Raw genomic sequence first — 16,153 nt, 5'->3', positions numbered from 1 at the left:
AGAGATGTCAAGGGTGTACCAGGCAAACACTTCAATGCTCCAAGAATTGGTGCCTGGCTCTCTGTTCTTATCTCTATACACATCCTCTATGGCCCTATCATCCTGTCCCATGTTTTCTCTTATAGAGCTGTGCTGATGATTCTCAGCTGTACTGGTTGTTCCCTCCAGAGGACCACATGGTTTTTGCTAGAATCTCATCCCAAAGACCACAAGCAGCTAGTGTATCCATATTGCATAATCCATATCCACTCATATGGCTGCAACATTGCAAATGCATTAATTTTTTGCTAAAATATTGTTAAATAAACAAATTTCAGAAAAATTATTTTGTAAACAGGTGGGATGTGTGTTTAGATGGGATCAAGATTTTGAACTGAAGACCTCCCTCTCCACTGATTCATTGGTCGTTATGCTACAACGGCGCATTTCTGTTTTTTTCAAAATCAATTTGTGAAACTGCACCATTGAATGTTTGTTGAATGTTGTTTTGTGAATGTTTGTTTTGTTTGTTGGATTTTGATTTCGTATTACAGACTGGTGCGGCACGGTGGCGCAGTGGGTAGCGCTGCTGCCTCGCAGTTAGGAGACCTGGATTCACTTCCTGGGTCCTCCCTGTGTGGAGTTTGCATGTTCTCCCCGTGTCTGCGTGGGTTTCCTCCCACAGTCCAAAGACGTGCAGGTTAGGTGGATTGGCGATTCTAAACTGGCCCTAGTGTGTGTTTGTGTGTCCTGCGGTGGGCTGGTACCCTGCCCGGGGTTTGTTTCTTGCCTTGCTCCCTGTGTTGGCTGGGATTGGCTCCAGCAGACCCCCATGACCCTGTAGTTAGGATATAGCGGGATGGAAAATGGATGGATGGATTACAGACTGACTTTGTTGTAATTGCATTTTTAAGCAATCCCTTTTTGCCTTAGTTATTTATTTTTTTCTGCCCTTTAATTGTGTCCTTGGACCAGAGGTTAATAGTTATCCTTTCCTCTTAGGGGAGATCTCTTATGGAGATTTTTGAACCTAATAAGCCTTACCATTTTTCTTGGCTTGTTCCCCTTCATTAGGGGTTAGACCACCAGGGGCAAGGCCAAACTCAGCAGGCCCAGACCTGTAATAGGGGCAGGACTTGCCTTTTTAAGTGGGTTTCTGAGGCCTGCACCACTTCTGTTATATTTTGTGACTGGAACGTATAACAATTTTGTTGATGAAATTAAAGTCATTGAACATACACACATGTGAGTAATATATTTAAGGAATACAATAATGTGTTATGAATATTCAAACAAATTGCAAATTTGACTATTTCCAAAGACTTTTTGATGAAATTAAATTACATAGCTTGAAGCATGAGGTTTGTTGAAGAAGGATACGCCTCTGTGTCTTTCTAAGATTGAGTGAGAAAGCTGCCAGCCCAGATGGATATTTTGTGTAATTTTGGGAAAAAAAGTATAAGTTGTTTGTGCTAGCAACACAGGCTAAATATGAAAGCATGTCAGACTTCAATCACAGTTTTCCAAAATGAAAATAAAGACATTAAAATGAGAACTCTTTAGACCAATTTCATTACTGAGAAGTGACGTTAAGATTTTGGCAAAGGAAATAGCAAAAACAAAGAAAAAAAATAACAATTTAACACAAAATCAAGAGGGATGTGCTAAATGTAAACAAATACTACAATCTTTGTAATATGTTCATTGTAATATAGAGTACTGAAGACACTGAGCTTCTAGATGTCTTGCTGTCTTTAGATGCAGTAAAATGATTAATACAATGGGGCTATTTATTTATTGTACTACATAAATTTGTATATGGACCAAATTTAGCTGCATGGTTTAAACTTTTATACTCTAGTCCAGGAACCTCTTTTCATGTGAATAATTTAAACTCGGAATATCTTTAGAATGTGGAACTAGGCAAAGCTGCCCTTTGTTTCCAGTGCTAGTTGCCATTTCTATTGAATCACTCGCTTTTCTTATTCATAAACAGGCAGGTACTGGGGAATCATAGGGATGGACTTGAACAGAAAATCTAAATTTTTACCAATGACATGGTACTATTTATTACTGTTTCATGTTCATTAGTACCAAATCTAATAGGTGTATGCAGTAAAATACACAGAATATCTCTGTGTAAGGTTAAGAATATTAATTTAAAAAGATTAATAATAAATGCACATTGTTTTCAGTTAATACTGTTGCATTTTAACTTGAAATGTATCATTTTTTTCTGTCTCTTTACTGTTCAAATATCTGGGAGTCACAGTTACAAAAAATGTAAGACCATCCAAAGTTTAATTTTTGCAACCTGATGAAAAGTGTAAGACAGATATTAACAGATGTGTGTGGCAGCTCTTTCTCTTACATTAACTGGGAGAATGAATAGCCTCAAAATCAAAATCCTAACAAAATCTTTTTTTTGTTTTAGAGTATTCTTGTATATGTTTATAAATCCTTTTTTAAAAATAGATCTAATCTAATTGCAATCAATTGGAATACAAATGCACACAAACTGAAATATTGAAAATATAAATATTGAAAGCAGAGGGGGCATGGCAATGCCTAATTTCCAATTCTAAAAGTACGTTGAGAATAGGCTGTACATTTTAGTCTGTCTCAGTCACACTTGACACTTCCGAAGGTGTCCTTGCTTGATGAAGGGGCCTTAGCTGCCTTGAAAGCTTGCATTTGTAATCTATTTAGTTAGCCAATAAAAGATGTCATTTCACCCTACTTTCTCCTGTATCAATCTATGGCTAACACGGTACAACACTCTGCTGCTTTGGCTGTAATGAGCAACGCTCACTATCGCTTTCATAGCTGGAAAGATTGTTGGTCTAAATGCTTAGAGGAAACAAAAATGACCAGATGCAAAAAACATTTTTAAAAAAGGCAAAACATAAAAGCTGCAATCATAGTAAGTTAATTTTTTTAGCTATGTGTAGCCATTCTCCGGGGAGTGAACAGCCATCAATTACTTCCCAAATGCTAAATTGGATTAAGCAGGTTTGAGAATGTTATGTCATATTTCATTTCTTGTTAGGACTAGTGGTCTTTGGCTGCAATTTGTAGCTCCTCTGGAAGATCCATTCATGTTTCTTCTAAACCTGATTATCTAGGGCAGGGTTCCTGGACAGCGTGACAGCGCATAGCTAGGTAGCTCCGCAATATGTGCTTTTTGATAAAATTATTTAATACAGATGCACTTAACAAAGGCTGTGTATCTTCGATATTTAAAAACTTTTCAAGCATTAAATGTGATGTGAATCACACAAAGTTCTTTATTGCAGTTATCTTTGTTTTAAACTTTTTATTAAAATATAAAGTAAAAACATTTCATACAAATGAAGAGAAAACTTCCATTGGTAACACAACAAAATATTTACTGTATCTATTATGTTTCAGCTTTCGGGTTTTATATCTTGTTATGTTTCTTTAAGGCCTGGTATTACTGCATGACCACATGATTAGTATTCACTACAATGGTACTGTGTTACAGTCAGAAAACTGCATGCCCTTACACCTTGCCACTTGCAAGCACACAAACTGATCTGATTTTGATATTATGTCAGAATTACAGAAAGGTGGCAGAGATGTTTAATTTCAATTAGAACAATTTTTATGAGAACAGGCCATTCAGCTCCTGAAAGCTTGTCCAACTTATCAAGAAACTGGGTGGGTTTTAATGAATTTTTTTCAAATGTTTGCAACTGTTGGGGAGTATTAGCTCAGTGTGTCTCTCCATCTAAAAGGCAATCCAGTTTTTCACTGCATAAAGAAGAAAAAGCTACTTTACTAGCTCTTTTATATTTGATTTTGGTATATTGAGTGAGCAGTGTTAGGGGATCTAAGATTATGATTCGAAATGACTCTCTAAAATATAAAAAATAGCAAGAGTATTTGAAAATCAATCTTGTGAGATGTTCTCAGATTTTCAGTTTTTTAATAAAGATTCTTACTGCTGAGTTTTGAAAGAGCTGAGGTCGATTTATGTCTTTTTCAGGTATGTTAGCTTATAAGGGGTAAGGGAGAACCATCCATAATATATTTATGTATTCTATGCTGCCTATAACAAGGGTTCACCTCCTTGGAAGTTTTCACATTTTATTTTTACACAACATTGAATCACAATGGATTTCATTTGGCTTTTTAGGCACCAAGCTACAGAAAAAAAAATTATTTTCAAAGTGAAAGCATGTCTCTGCAAAGTGGTCTAAATGAATTACAAATATAAAACACGACATAATTAATTGACGCCCCTAAATCATCACTGGGGCAGCCAGTTGGCTTTAGAAGGCACAGAATTAGTTCAGTGGAGGTCACCTGTCTGGAGTTTCAACTGAATGTAGTCTAAATGCACTTTATCTGGAAGGTTCATCTGTTGGTGAGTCACTATGGTGTCCTAACCTACACAAAGAAGACAAACCAAGCAACTCAATGAAAAGCACAAGTCAGTCGATGGAGACAAGAAAATCTCCAAGTCACTAAATACCACATGGAGTCCAGTTAATTCGGTCATTAAGAAAGGGGAAGAGAATGACACAGCTGGAAGTCTGATAGAGCAGGCCTTCCACAACAACTGAGTGATCATGCAAGAAGAAGATGGGTGAGGAAGACCATCAGGAGACCACTGAGAACTCTGAAGGAGTTAAAGCTACAGTGACTGTGGTTGGCAAGATGGTGTAGACAGGGCTGAGACTACCATTAAGGCAAATTAGGTATTTACCTAGGGCACAGATCATAAGGGGGGTAAAACCTAGGCGCATTGGTTAGCTACTGAACAGTCAGTTGGCACACTAATAAGCTTGACCGAGGTCGCAAAATAACCTGGAACCGGAATTGGGTGTAGACACCAGTCACAGCTTTATGGGAGAGTGGCAAAGACAAAAAACACACAGGACGTCTCTGCTAGAGTTTGAAAATGGGACAGCAGGAAGACAGCTGGGATAGGTTATATGTTCTGATGAGACTAAAATTGAGCTTTTTGGCCATCAGACTAAACTCCATATGTGAAAAATACATATCATCACAAACACACCATCCCTGCTATAAGGCATTGTGTCAGCATCAGACTGTAGGGATACGTCTTTGCAGCAGGTTCTAAAATGTGTGTTAGGGGAAGATGAATGCAGGGAAATAGAGAGAAAAACTGTAGGGGAAACTGATACAGTCTGCAGGAAACCTGAACCTTGGGAGAATTTCTGTTTCTAGAGATGGGAAAATTATATCGAAGCTTGTGTCAGTCAATCTGAAGCATAGTGAGTCGAATCACTGTGTCAGAGCTTGTGTAAAAACACCACTGTTATGGGACTCACGACATTTGAGGCTTCGAATGTCATCAGTGCTTCACAGCGTGCTTTATTGGTTTGACAGCACTTCATCGGTTTGACAGCTTTGGCGCTAAATTAACAGGTAGCCTATATAAAATGCATCATTCTCATTCAACAGAGTTGGGTTGTGAGGAGAGAGAGATTTTGAGAGCTTTGGTTACAGATGGCAACTAACAGCAGAAAAAAGTTAAATAGTATAAATGGACAAGGACCTTAGCAGAATAAAATGAACACAGACTATTCTGACCTTTTAAGTGGTGACATGAGACTGAAACAATGAGTGCTGCTTCACTTGCGCTCTTGAGAGCTTGCCTTGACCTCAGTTAACCACCAGATGTCGCTGTTCATACTGGGGCTGAGGCTTCATAGCTTCAAATCATTTTTGGCACAAATAGAAAGAAAGCCCCAAAGCTTCACAAGGCTTCATTTTCCCATCACTATCTGTTTCTAAGCAAGACAACAATTCCAAGCCTAAACCCAAAGCTACACAGGAATGGCTTAAAAACGACAATGTTAATGCCTTGGAATGGCCGAATCAGATTCCAGCTCTGAATCCAATTGAAAATTTGTGGTTGAATTTGGCTCTTCATTCATGATCTCCATGCAATCTGACAGAAAGGGAAAATATGGCAGAGTGCAGATGTGTAAAGCCGATAGACGGATCAAAACCTGAGCGCACAGACCCAAGGCTATCATGGCTGCCAAAAGTGTGTCTCCTAAATACTGACTTGAGGGGGTGAATGCTTTATGCGGTCAGTTATTTTGTATTTTATGTTTGTAATTCATTTAGATCACTTTGCACAGATCTTTTTTCACTTGGTCATCAAAAGACCTTTTCTGTTGATCAGTATCAAAAAACCAAACTAAATCCACTGTGATTCAATGTTGTATAAAAATAAAATGTGAAAAATGGCAAGAGGGTAAAAACTTTTTGATGGGCACCGCATGTTTCAGTGCTAAGCTAAACAAATATTAAGGCCCCTTACAAAATGACAAGTGCAAATATACCAAAGTTAACTTGAAAAATGCTGATCTTATACTTTAAACTTGAAAGTTGGACTAAATTGTGCAGGTTTCTTTTCTTGGCTTTTGGTTGAAAGCACTTGTAAAATTACTTTTGAGCAGTAACCTCTGTTTAATTTTTCCAATCAAAAAAACAGTTTAATTCATTCTCCATCAGCAAACACACAACCGTCACTAACAAGAGAAATGTCATTTTGGAAAGCACTCTATGATAAAGTCATTATGTAATAGCAACTTTTTTTGTAAAGTATTCTGCTAACTGCATGCAGTCAGATTCCAGCTGGCATTTTGAATTACAATTACTAATTGATGTAGTAATGTTGGCAGCTTATTATCAAAGGAATCATGAGCAATGCTGGAAACAGGAAGCGAGGTTTGTGTGGGTTCAAAACAAGGCAGGCTAAATTAGTGAATTTTAGATGACGGTAGCTGCTGTTACGGTTTCTGTGTTCAATCCCAGACTTCTTTTGATCCAAAAGCAACTGCAGCAGGTGGTCAAGCAAATACGATGAGACATGCATAAAAACCTTGACATCAAGTAGGCCTTTACTGTCTTGGGTCTTGGGCAAGGGTTGCTCACATTTGTCACCAGTTCTTCTTCATGACAGTGCCACCAGGGGCCACTAAGTGTTCCACTGTACATGGCACAGCACTTTCACCCACTTGAGTTTCCCACAGATGACTAACATTTACTTTATATAGTGCCCCACTATAGTGAACGTCCTCCCAGGGATCCATGTATTTTTCTGAGTTGGCACACAATTAGCTAATGTGATTCATTAAGAGTTACGACATGAGTCAGTGGAGGGGTGTGGATTGGCACCTTTTAAGGGGCCTCAAAGCAAAAAATTAAAAAAATTAAAAGATATGATTTGAAATTATGGGACAGCATTGCTCTTAGCTAAACAAAAAAGTTTGCCAGGCAAAATTAAAACATTACAAAAACATTGTTGAGAAGAGGCAATTTATTCCTACAAACTCACCAGTTCTATCCGCTTAATGTGTCCAAAACAACATCAAATTGAGTTTTTAATGTCCCTAAAGTCCTACTGTCTACCACACTACTTAATGACTGATTCCATGTTTCTATAGGGTTCTCTGTGTGAAGGAAAACTTGGAAATGTTTGTGTGAAATCTACCTTTAATAAGTTTCTATCAGTGTCCCATGGTCTTGTTGAGCTCATTTTAAAGTAGTCGTCTTGATCCACTGGACTAATTCCCTTCATAATGTTAAACACTTCAATCATGTTTCCTCTTAATCTTTCTTTTGCTTAAACTGAAAAGGCTCAGCTCTTTTAATCTTTCCTCAAAGTTTATCCCCTGTAGTCCTCGAATCAGCCTAGTCTCTCTTCTCTGGATTTTTTTTAGCGTTGCTTTGTAGTTTTTGTAGCCTGGAGACCAAAACTGGCACACAGGACTCCAGACGAGGGCCTCACCAGTGTGTTATAGAGCTTGAACAGAACCTCCTTGGACTTGCACTGTACATATCAGGGCACTAAATAACCTGACATTCTCAATGGCTTCTGAATACTGTCAGAAAGTTGATAGGCATGAGTTCACTACGACTCCTAAATCCTTCTCATAAAAGGTGTATCTTCAACTCCCATTGTGTATTCAAACCTAACACGTTTACCTCCTACATGTAATACTTTACATTTGTTAATATTATATTTCACCTGCAACAAATCTTCCAAAGCCTGTATGCTGCCCACGTCCCTTGGTAATGATACAGCACATTCTAGATTATCTGCTTATCTACCTTGTTCCACATCATCTACATACTTAACCAGCTTGTTATTTATTTTCTATCCAAATCATTTACATATATTAAAAAGAGCAGCGGCCCTAGCACTGACCCCTGTGGGACACCACTTTTAACAAACCCAATTCTAATAGCGCTCCTTGCACCATAACCCTCTGCTTCCTGTGTCTGAGCCAATTCTGCACCCATCTAAAAATATCACCCTGAACTCTCACCTCTTTTAATTTGATATCCAACCTCCCATGTAAGACCTTATCAAATGCTTTCTGAAAATCAAGATAAAAATGGATCACTCTGATCATATCCTTTCGTTGCTTGATCCCCTCTTGTGAAACATCTTATATTCTTATGTTCCATGTTGTATGAATAGCTGAAAATCCATTTGTCTGTTCTGCAGATGAATTGTGCTGGTCACCCTTTTTTCAGTGTTTTTAACTTCAGCATCAACAGAATAGTTAGCCGTTTTTAAAAAATCTGACTTGAAAACTCACCCAGATGGTGTCTTACAAACTATCATGACTTTTTAAGCCTACTCTTTAGCTACCACCCCTTGGTTGCTTTTAAAAAGTTTCTAAAAAGGTGCCTCAGATTTCATATTCTCAAATAACCTTGCTGTGGTGGAGAGGGTGACAAACAATAAATGATCAATTACCAGAGATGCAGTACATGGAGGCATCACTAGACTGCATTTGTCTGCCTTGCGGCACTGTACAACTTAATGTTAGGTTCACTCCAGGGTACTTGGAGAAAGCAGTTTGATGAGTTGGGATGAAGGTTTCCTGGCAGGGGTGTCATTACCCCACACCTTACTTGTATGGTACATCCAACAGTCACTTGATCACTTGGCGCCATGTCTTCTTGGTAATAAGTATAGTGAGGCAGTCAAACAGAGTTTGAGAAAAAGTGTTTGGGGTATTGGTGTAGAAGACTATGAGTCAAGGTTCCAATAGTATCATAATAATCCACAATGCTCTTACTCTATCTGTATGTTGCACTGTGGGTCGCTCCCAATAAGCACTGATCATACACATACAATGTTTAGAGTGGGTGGCAGTTTGTGATCTGGGTCAGTTCACCACAATGGGCTTTGAGAAATTTTTAAATAGGTTAGTGTCTTTGTTCAAGAATTCACTCTACTCCACTGTTTGTTCTCACTGAATCTTGGCACCTTCAGATTACAGAACAACACTTTATGCCAGTGGAGCTAAAGGAGAACTCCTTTGATCCAAAGGCTAATCAGACCTCTACCTGTTTAACATCAAGCTCTCTCTTTCTCACCCTCTTTTTGTCTCTCTGGCTCTCTCAGCATTGCTACACTTGTCCCTCTCCGGGTCACAACACTGTTTGTTTTTGAATTGGAATTCACTCGGGATGACCCCACCATCTCATCTGCTTGTCTGCCCTGAGATGTCAGCAGTGGCACTACAACTCAGAGTCTTGGATTACAGAACAGCCCTTTAATCCAATGAAGCTAAAAGATAACACATTTATTCCATTGGCCAATTGGACTTCCTCCATCTACAAAAATACCTTTTATACTCAGCAGACCTTTAATCAGCCTTGCACTACTCGCTCCTCTCATTACAGTCAACACCATACTTTTGAATTGTAGCCTTTGTGAGTTATTAATGAAGAATTGTTTTGTTTCAATAAAAGTCCAGCAATAAAGCATATTTATTTTTACAACTTCTAAGAATAGCTATCTAAAATGGAGGGCAGCTGCAAGTCGCTAGTATGGTATGCACACCATTAAAAGTGTTCTCTTCCTGATGTTTCACTCCTTTTTTTCAGATACACCCTCCCAGAGAGTGCAGTTTATTTTGGGAACAGAAGATGATGATGAAGAACATATCCCACATGACCTTTTTACTGAACTGGATGAAATCTGTGTACGTGAAGGAGAAGATGCAGAGTGGAGAGAAACTGCCAGGTACCGTTTTAATAAGGCTCAGTTGAGAATCCAACCATAGCCTGGGCTGAGACAAACTAAGACATTATGGATGAATAGACTTTATAATGTTTTTGCACATTGAATTTAATAAAATAACTGCTCAAGTAAGAAAAGTTCTGGACATTGTAAACAAAACAGAGTAAAAGGGAAAGTGTTAGGGCAACCTCAGGCAAACCCTGTATATTATGGTGTCAAAATAACAAACACGAATTAACATGTCATATAAGAAATGACTTTCCAGACGAGCATCTCCGATCAGACTACCGGTGCCGGTTATGAAGTCAGTGAAGTGGAAAGGGCAAGTCCAGGAGTCCTGGAACTGGAAATGATATCATGAGTCCGTGATATGTTGGTTTCTGGATCTGCAAAGGTTAGGAGAGAAGTAGCATTATCAGACAGTGCCAACCCTTGGCTTGGGGTGGAATTACAAGCTGACAAGCCTTGATGCCGCTTTCCCAAGCATGCATATGTGACAACATATAAAGTTTAATGTTTAAAAAATATAGACAACTAACTATGGTACCAGCATGGAATAATTTAAAAATAATTACTACCTGTTGCCCTACATGTACTTTCAGCGACTTTCCCCTGTATTTGTGTGTGTCTGAACCTCTCTTCGTTGGTGCTCCCTTTCTCAAGCTTGTTCCTGTAAACTTCTCAGAATCTCATTATTTTCGAGGTACCTTTCTTGGCTCCTTTCCGGTTTTATACTTTTCTTTCTTTGAAGCAATTTTCTCAGTGTGAGCCTTTACTTCTCCTCATACATCTTACACTCACATTTTCTCTTTTGTCATGTCAACAAAGCCAAACTGACCAATCACACCAAAGCCCAACTGGCCAATCAGATTGCTCTGAGGGATTGGACACACAGACCTTAGTATTTTAATACAGAGCATATAAGTATTGCTAGGAGGTGGAAACTAACAGCAGAAAAGAGACATACATGAAAAGCAAAGATCGAAACTAGGCTTGCTAACTGCACTTGGCAACAGCAGTTTCAAAAGAAAAATCGGGAGTGATCTTCCCTAGACTTTCTCGTATACTCAGATGTGGGAATGGATATTTGAAGAGTAAACTGCAAGACAATGATTATATTTTTATATTATGTACAATAAAGAACCATCAACAACAAATCAAATTAATAAATACATCGAACAATTATTATAAAAGTAAAGTTGAACAAGTCAGACTCTACAGCTGCATGAATAAAAGGTAAAATATCATTTCCGGTTAGCGGAAGTAGCCCAAAAGTTGATAGAAATCTACGTTTTGTACCTAATACTTGTATGCAAACTTTGGTTGACCTAAGTGAAAGCATACTAAAATTATCGTGTTTACACACACACACACACAGACATAATTCCAAAAATGGCATTTTCGGACTCGGGGTGGTCTAAAACGTCGAGATTCATCAAAATCTCAAAATGGAATTTTTGGAGGATTCCAATACTTTCTGTATACTTTATACACAAGAAAGTAAAAATGAAATCAGGAGAGAGGTTGTGACTAATAAACTAGTAAAAGTCAGAGAACGATAATCTAGAAAGCAAAGCTTGAAATGTGAAAGAAAAATTAGACAAGATACAAAATCAGAAGGTTTTGAACATAGCAATGAAAATGTAAATTAGGCCAAAATGTAGGATAAAAATAAGTTTTAAACCAGAAACTAAAGCTAGACTCAAACAATAACACTAGACTCTTGAGTGCACCTTCCCTTTATGTCCACTAAGTGGCCTCAAATATGCGAATCACAGTTTTACAGAGATCAAGTTGATGGATGTTTAAGAGAATTTCAAAGACCTCCATTATACTCCAGTATTGCCTTCTTTGCTTAAAATTGAGGTTTAATTCCCTTAGCATGCATCAGCAGGTTATGTCCTTCAGTCCCAGAATGCACTTGGTTGTTTTTCTCTGCATGACATCTGGAGCTGTTATGTCCTGTTGTTGTGTGGTAACTAGAAGTGTACACTAGATTTGTTCTCACTTATACTGCACAGAGTCACCTCTATATGGTTACTCTTTCAGTAATGGACATTATACAGTATATTGAAGTGTTATAGTTTTAATTAATTCCTTTTATATAAATCAATTACTCAAAAAACAAGCATAGATAAGAATTCCAATGCACAAGTTACAAATATTAATACCACCTTGGGCTTGTGGGATGTCTTTGGCACACAGACAATCAGCCCTTTCTGTCATACTGAATTATTGTAGCCAAAGCACTTTTTTTACAATTACTTCTTGACCTGCCACTTACTGTATGGACCCTCTGTTTCTACAGGTGGCTTAAATTTGAAGAGGATGTTGAAGATGGTGGCGAGAGATGGAGCAAACCATACGTGGCTACACTGTCCCTTCACAGCTTGTTTGAACTGAGAAGTTGCATCCTAAATGGAACGGTACTGCTTGACATGAGAGCGAATTCTCTTGAAGAAATTGCAGGTGAATCTGAAGATTATTTTTTACACAAATTGACTATTGTAATATACTACATAATCTGGTATGGGCAGCACGGGGCACTTATGAGCTGACCCAAAACACAAATAATGCATAGGTGGCCAAAATTCATAAAAGAGTTGTAAGGTTCAAGTACTAACTAATAGGTAGAGTGACTGGTCCAATCGCCTACCTGGATATTTCAATTAAGTCTCCTTCTGTTCTCTACGTACAACTTTTATCCTTCCTCTGGCCTCTCTTCCCCCTGCCAGTTGAATCCTGCTTCCAGCCAGGAAATACTTCAGGGAATCCCACAGATCATTTATCAGGTCAGGGATGGCCTACAAATACCCTCCTAAAACCCCCTCTGTGGCCCCGTTGTCCGTGGAATCCTGGACCTCAGTTCTCTCAATCTCAGGTCACTTCTTCATTAAAGGCAGGTGTAGGTGGCTTCATATGAGTTAATGGGTCTTCTCCTGCTATCTATCTACCCGGGGGAATCCTAATCTAATTTTTTTCCCTCTGCATTTTCCTTCATCTACATCAATGCCCCAGGAGTAATTAACACTGAATTATCATCCATTATGTTAGATCAGAGCGCCCCCCTATTTTTTGATGATGTTATTACCAGTCAGAAACCTGCAGGGGGTTTTAATGGCGTGACTTATGCCCTGCACTACAATAGCTAACTTGCTGCAGTGGTGTGCATAGTGGCCTCCGTCACACTAAAAGAGACTCTTTCTTTGTGTCTGTTTATGATAGCTAGGCCATACTCAGTAAGGGGCCCAGAAAAATCCTACACTGAAGGTCGATGATAAGGAATGACTTTTAACTCCTCATGTTTAATTAATGTATGCTGATGTGTTTTATGGAATTTGCTAATTTGTCGGACACTTTTCTTTTGCCTTTGGTTCTGTATATTGAGCCACACATTAATTTCTGTTGTTAGCCATGTGAAACTGCAAATCCATCCATCCATTATCCAACCCGCTATATCCTAACTACAGGGTCACAGGGGTCTGCTGGAGCCAATCCCAGCCAACACAGGGCGCAAGGCAGGAAACAAACCCCGGGCAGGGCGCCAGCCCACTGCAGAAACTGCAAATCATCAATGCGAATCCAAACAATGGCACTAGGGAATGTTGTCTCCATATGCTGGCATCAGTCTTCATTGCCCATTTATATAAAGAGGTTGAATGTTGCCCAAATAAAAGAATTCAGGGACGTTTAAGGCCATTGCACGCTGGCATACAGTAGTGGTCAATACACTGGATGAAATTCTTGTTTTGGCATGGATTTTGAGATTTTGAGAAACTCATTGTACTAACATGTTAAAATTGGTGGAAAACTTGCAAACACATTTAAACATGAAACACATAAACTGTATATGAAAGGAAATGGTAAATGGGATTCGGTGTGTTAAAGGTAATGTCATGTGTCATAAGTGAGTCTACCGCTTTTACAAATATTACCCAGAGTGCTCTGCAGTTCAGCATAAGTGGTGAGTTGATGCAGACAAGAAGGTTGTGTTAATATACTCATTTTTGTTTGTATGTTTTTGGTTTAAGGGTCCCCATAGACTATGATGTTTGCTGATGACATTGTGATCTGTAGTGAGTATAGGGAGCAGGTTGAGGAGACCCTGGAGAGGTGGAGATATGCTCTAGAGAGGAGAGGAATGAAGGTCAGTAGGAACAAGACAGAATACATGTGTGTAAATGAGAGGGAGGTCAGTGGAATGGTGAGGATGCAGGGAGTAGAGTTGGCGAAGGTGGATGAGTTTAAATAGTTGGGATCAACACTACAGAGTAATGGGGATTGTGGAAGAGAGGTGAAGAAGAGAGTGCAGGCAGGGTGGAATGGGTGGAAAAGAGTGTCACAAGTGATTTGTGACAGATGAGTACCAGCAAGAGTGAAAGGGAAGGTCTACAAGACAGTAGTGAGACCAGCTAGAGACAGACTTAGAGGTGGCAGAGTTAAAGATATTCAGATTTGCTTTGGGCGTGACGAGGATGGACAAGATTAGGAATGAGTACATTAGAGGGTAAGCTCAGGTTTGTTGGTTGGAAGACAAAGACAGGTGAGATTGTGTTGTTTTGGACATGTGTAGAGGAGAGAAGCTGAGTATATTGGGAGAAGAATGTTAAGAATGGAGATACTAGGTAACAAGAAAATGGGAAGGCCTAAGAGAAGATTTATGGATGTGGTAAGAGAAGACATGCAGATGGTGGGTGGAGCAGTGCAAGATGCAGAGGACAGGAAGATATAGAGAATGATGATCTGCTGTGGTGACCCCTAATTGGTAGAAGCCGAAAGCAGAAGAAGATTGTGAAGGGATATTTGGCCATACCATCCACTTTTAGTAGCATATCATGGGAATGAACATTTAACACAAAGCTTGCACAAATCATTACTGTGAGAGCTTGTGTAATTCATCAAAATACTGAGGCAGAGAGAATTTGTCATTGCCTTGTGTCCCTCATTTACAAAAGTAAAACCTGGTGGCATTACCTGAAGAAGGAGGCACCCCTCAAGACATAATATAGGAGTTAGAGTGACCATTTTCATTCCTTCCACCACAAAGACCACTTTGATGAGGTGTAATAACCAGTAGGTGACAGGTGATAGCAGTTTTTTCATTATGTTGAATTTACACATTTGCACATATAGATTACTGCTCAGAGGCGACAAGGTGGTGCATTGCTTGGTGCTACTCCCTTATCCCACCAGTTATTTTTGTTCCATTCATAGCCTTATGTGCTCCCAAGGTTCTCGTTTTGTTTTGTTTTTTCTCCCTATTTTACTTTCTTCAAAAAATGTGTGAATTACATGACTGTGTGAGTCTGAATTGGCTCTTTATTGAATAATGGTGGTTATTTGGGTGGAAGGACCAGAGGAGGTCTCGCACCCATTCGAGGGTTGGCTCCTGCCTTGCACGTGAAATTGCCAGTATAGACTCCAGCTTCCTTTTGCAATTGGGAATGTTATGTTACAGTTATTCACATGTAGCATGGAGGTGCAATGGCTGATGTTGCTCCTCCATAGGTCTTATGTTGCATTTGATGTATCATGTTTTTTCCCATGTCATTTGTCCCTATTTTAATTCCTTTGTATATTTATAAAAATATGCAAATTGCCCAGATTAGTCTGTTATGGGGTGATCGATGGGCACTCTGTGAAATGTTGGCTACTTCCTTTCACATGATGCTTCCAAGGTTCTGCCCCCTTGCCTTGTGACCCTGTTATCGGGCAGGTTAGAAAATGGATAGATTAAGTGGATGTGATTCAAGGCTGGTTAGGACCTCATGTCTTCTGCATGGTATTTGAGCATCAGCCTCTTTTCAAAATCTTCCACATTATTTCAGTAGAGCAGCAGAGTTAATCCATTATAGGACCTGAACCCTAGCATGCTCTTTGAGTAAAATGATTGTGATTTAGAACATAAGAAATTTGTAGGTGTTGTGCATATTAAACACAACATGAACTAAGCATCATTCCTCTGGGTCTCTTCCCTGACATATTAGCACTACAACAGCTAAATTTAAATTTGAAGGTACATTTTACATTGAATGCAATAAAGAGTAGCAGTTGTTGGGATGTTGGGGGGAGTTTTCAGATTGGTTTTTGCCATTTTTACCAATTAGTGCAGAGGTTCCCAAAGTG

The 16,153-nt window shown here is 39.0% G+C and overlaps 1 protein-coding gene across 5 annotated transcripts in view; it reads left to right on the top strand.

Moving 5' to 3' along the window:
• Positions 1–16,153, top strand: part of LOC114655426 (sodium-driven chloride bicarbonate exchanger-like) — a 326,186-nt gene that overhangs the window by 177,784 nt on the left and 132,249 nt on the right. For all 5 annotated transcript variants that reach the window (XM_051930577.1, XM_028806403.2, XM_028806404.2 and 2 more), the window contains 2 exons: positions 9,892–10,030; positions 12,336–12,496. In XM_051930577.1, coding sequence (XP_051786537.1) covers positions 9,892–10,030; positions 12,336–12,496 — 300 coding nt within the window. The remainder of the gene's footprint in view (positions 1–9,891; positions 10,031–12,335; positions 12,497–16,153) is intronic.

This window comes from Erpetoichthys calabaricus, chromosome 8 (genome assembly GCF_900747795.2).
Source record: "Erpetoichthys calabaricus chromosome 8, fErpCal1.3, whole genome shotgun sequence".
NCBI lineage: Eukaryota > Metazoa > Chordata > Cladistia > Polypteriformes > Polypteridae > Erpetoichthys > Erpetoichthys calabaricus.
This window is presented reverse-complemented; position numbering and strand designations above follow the sequence as displayed.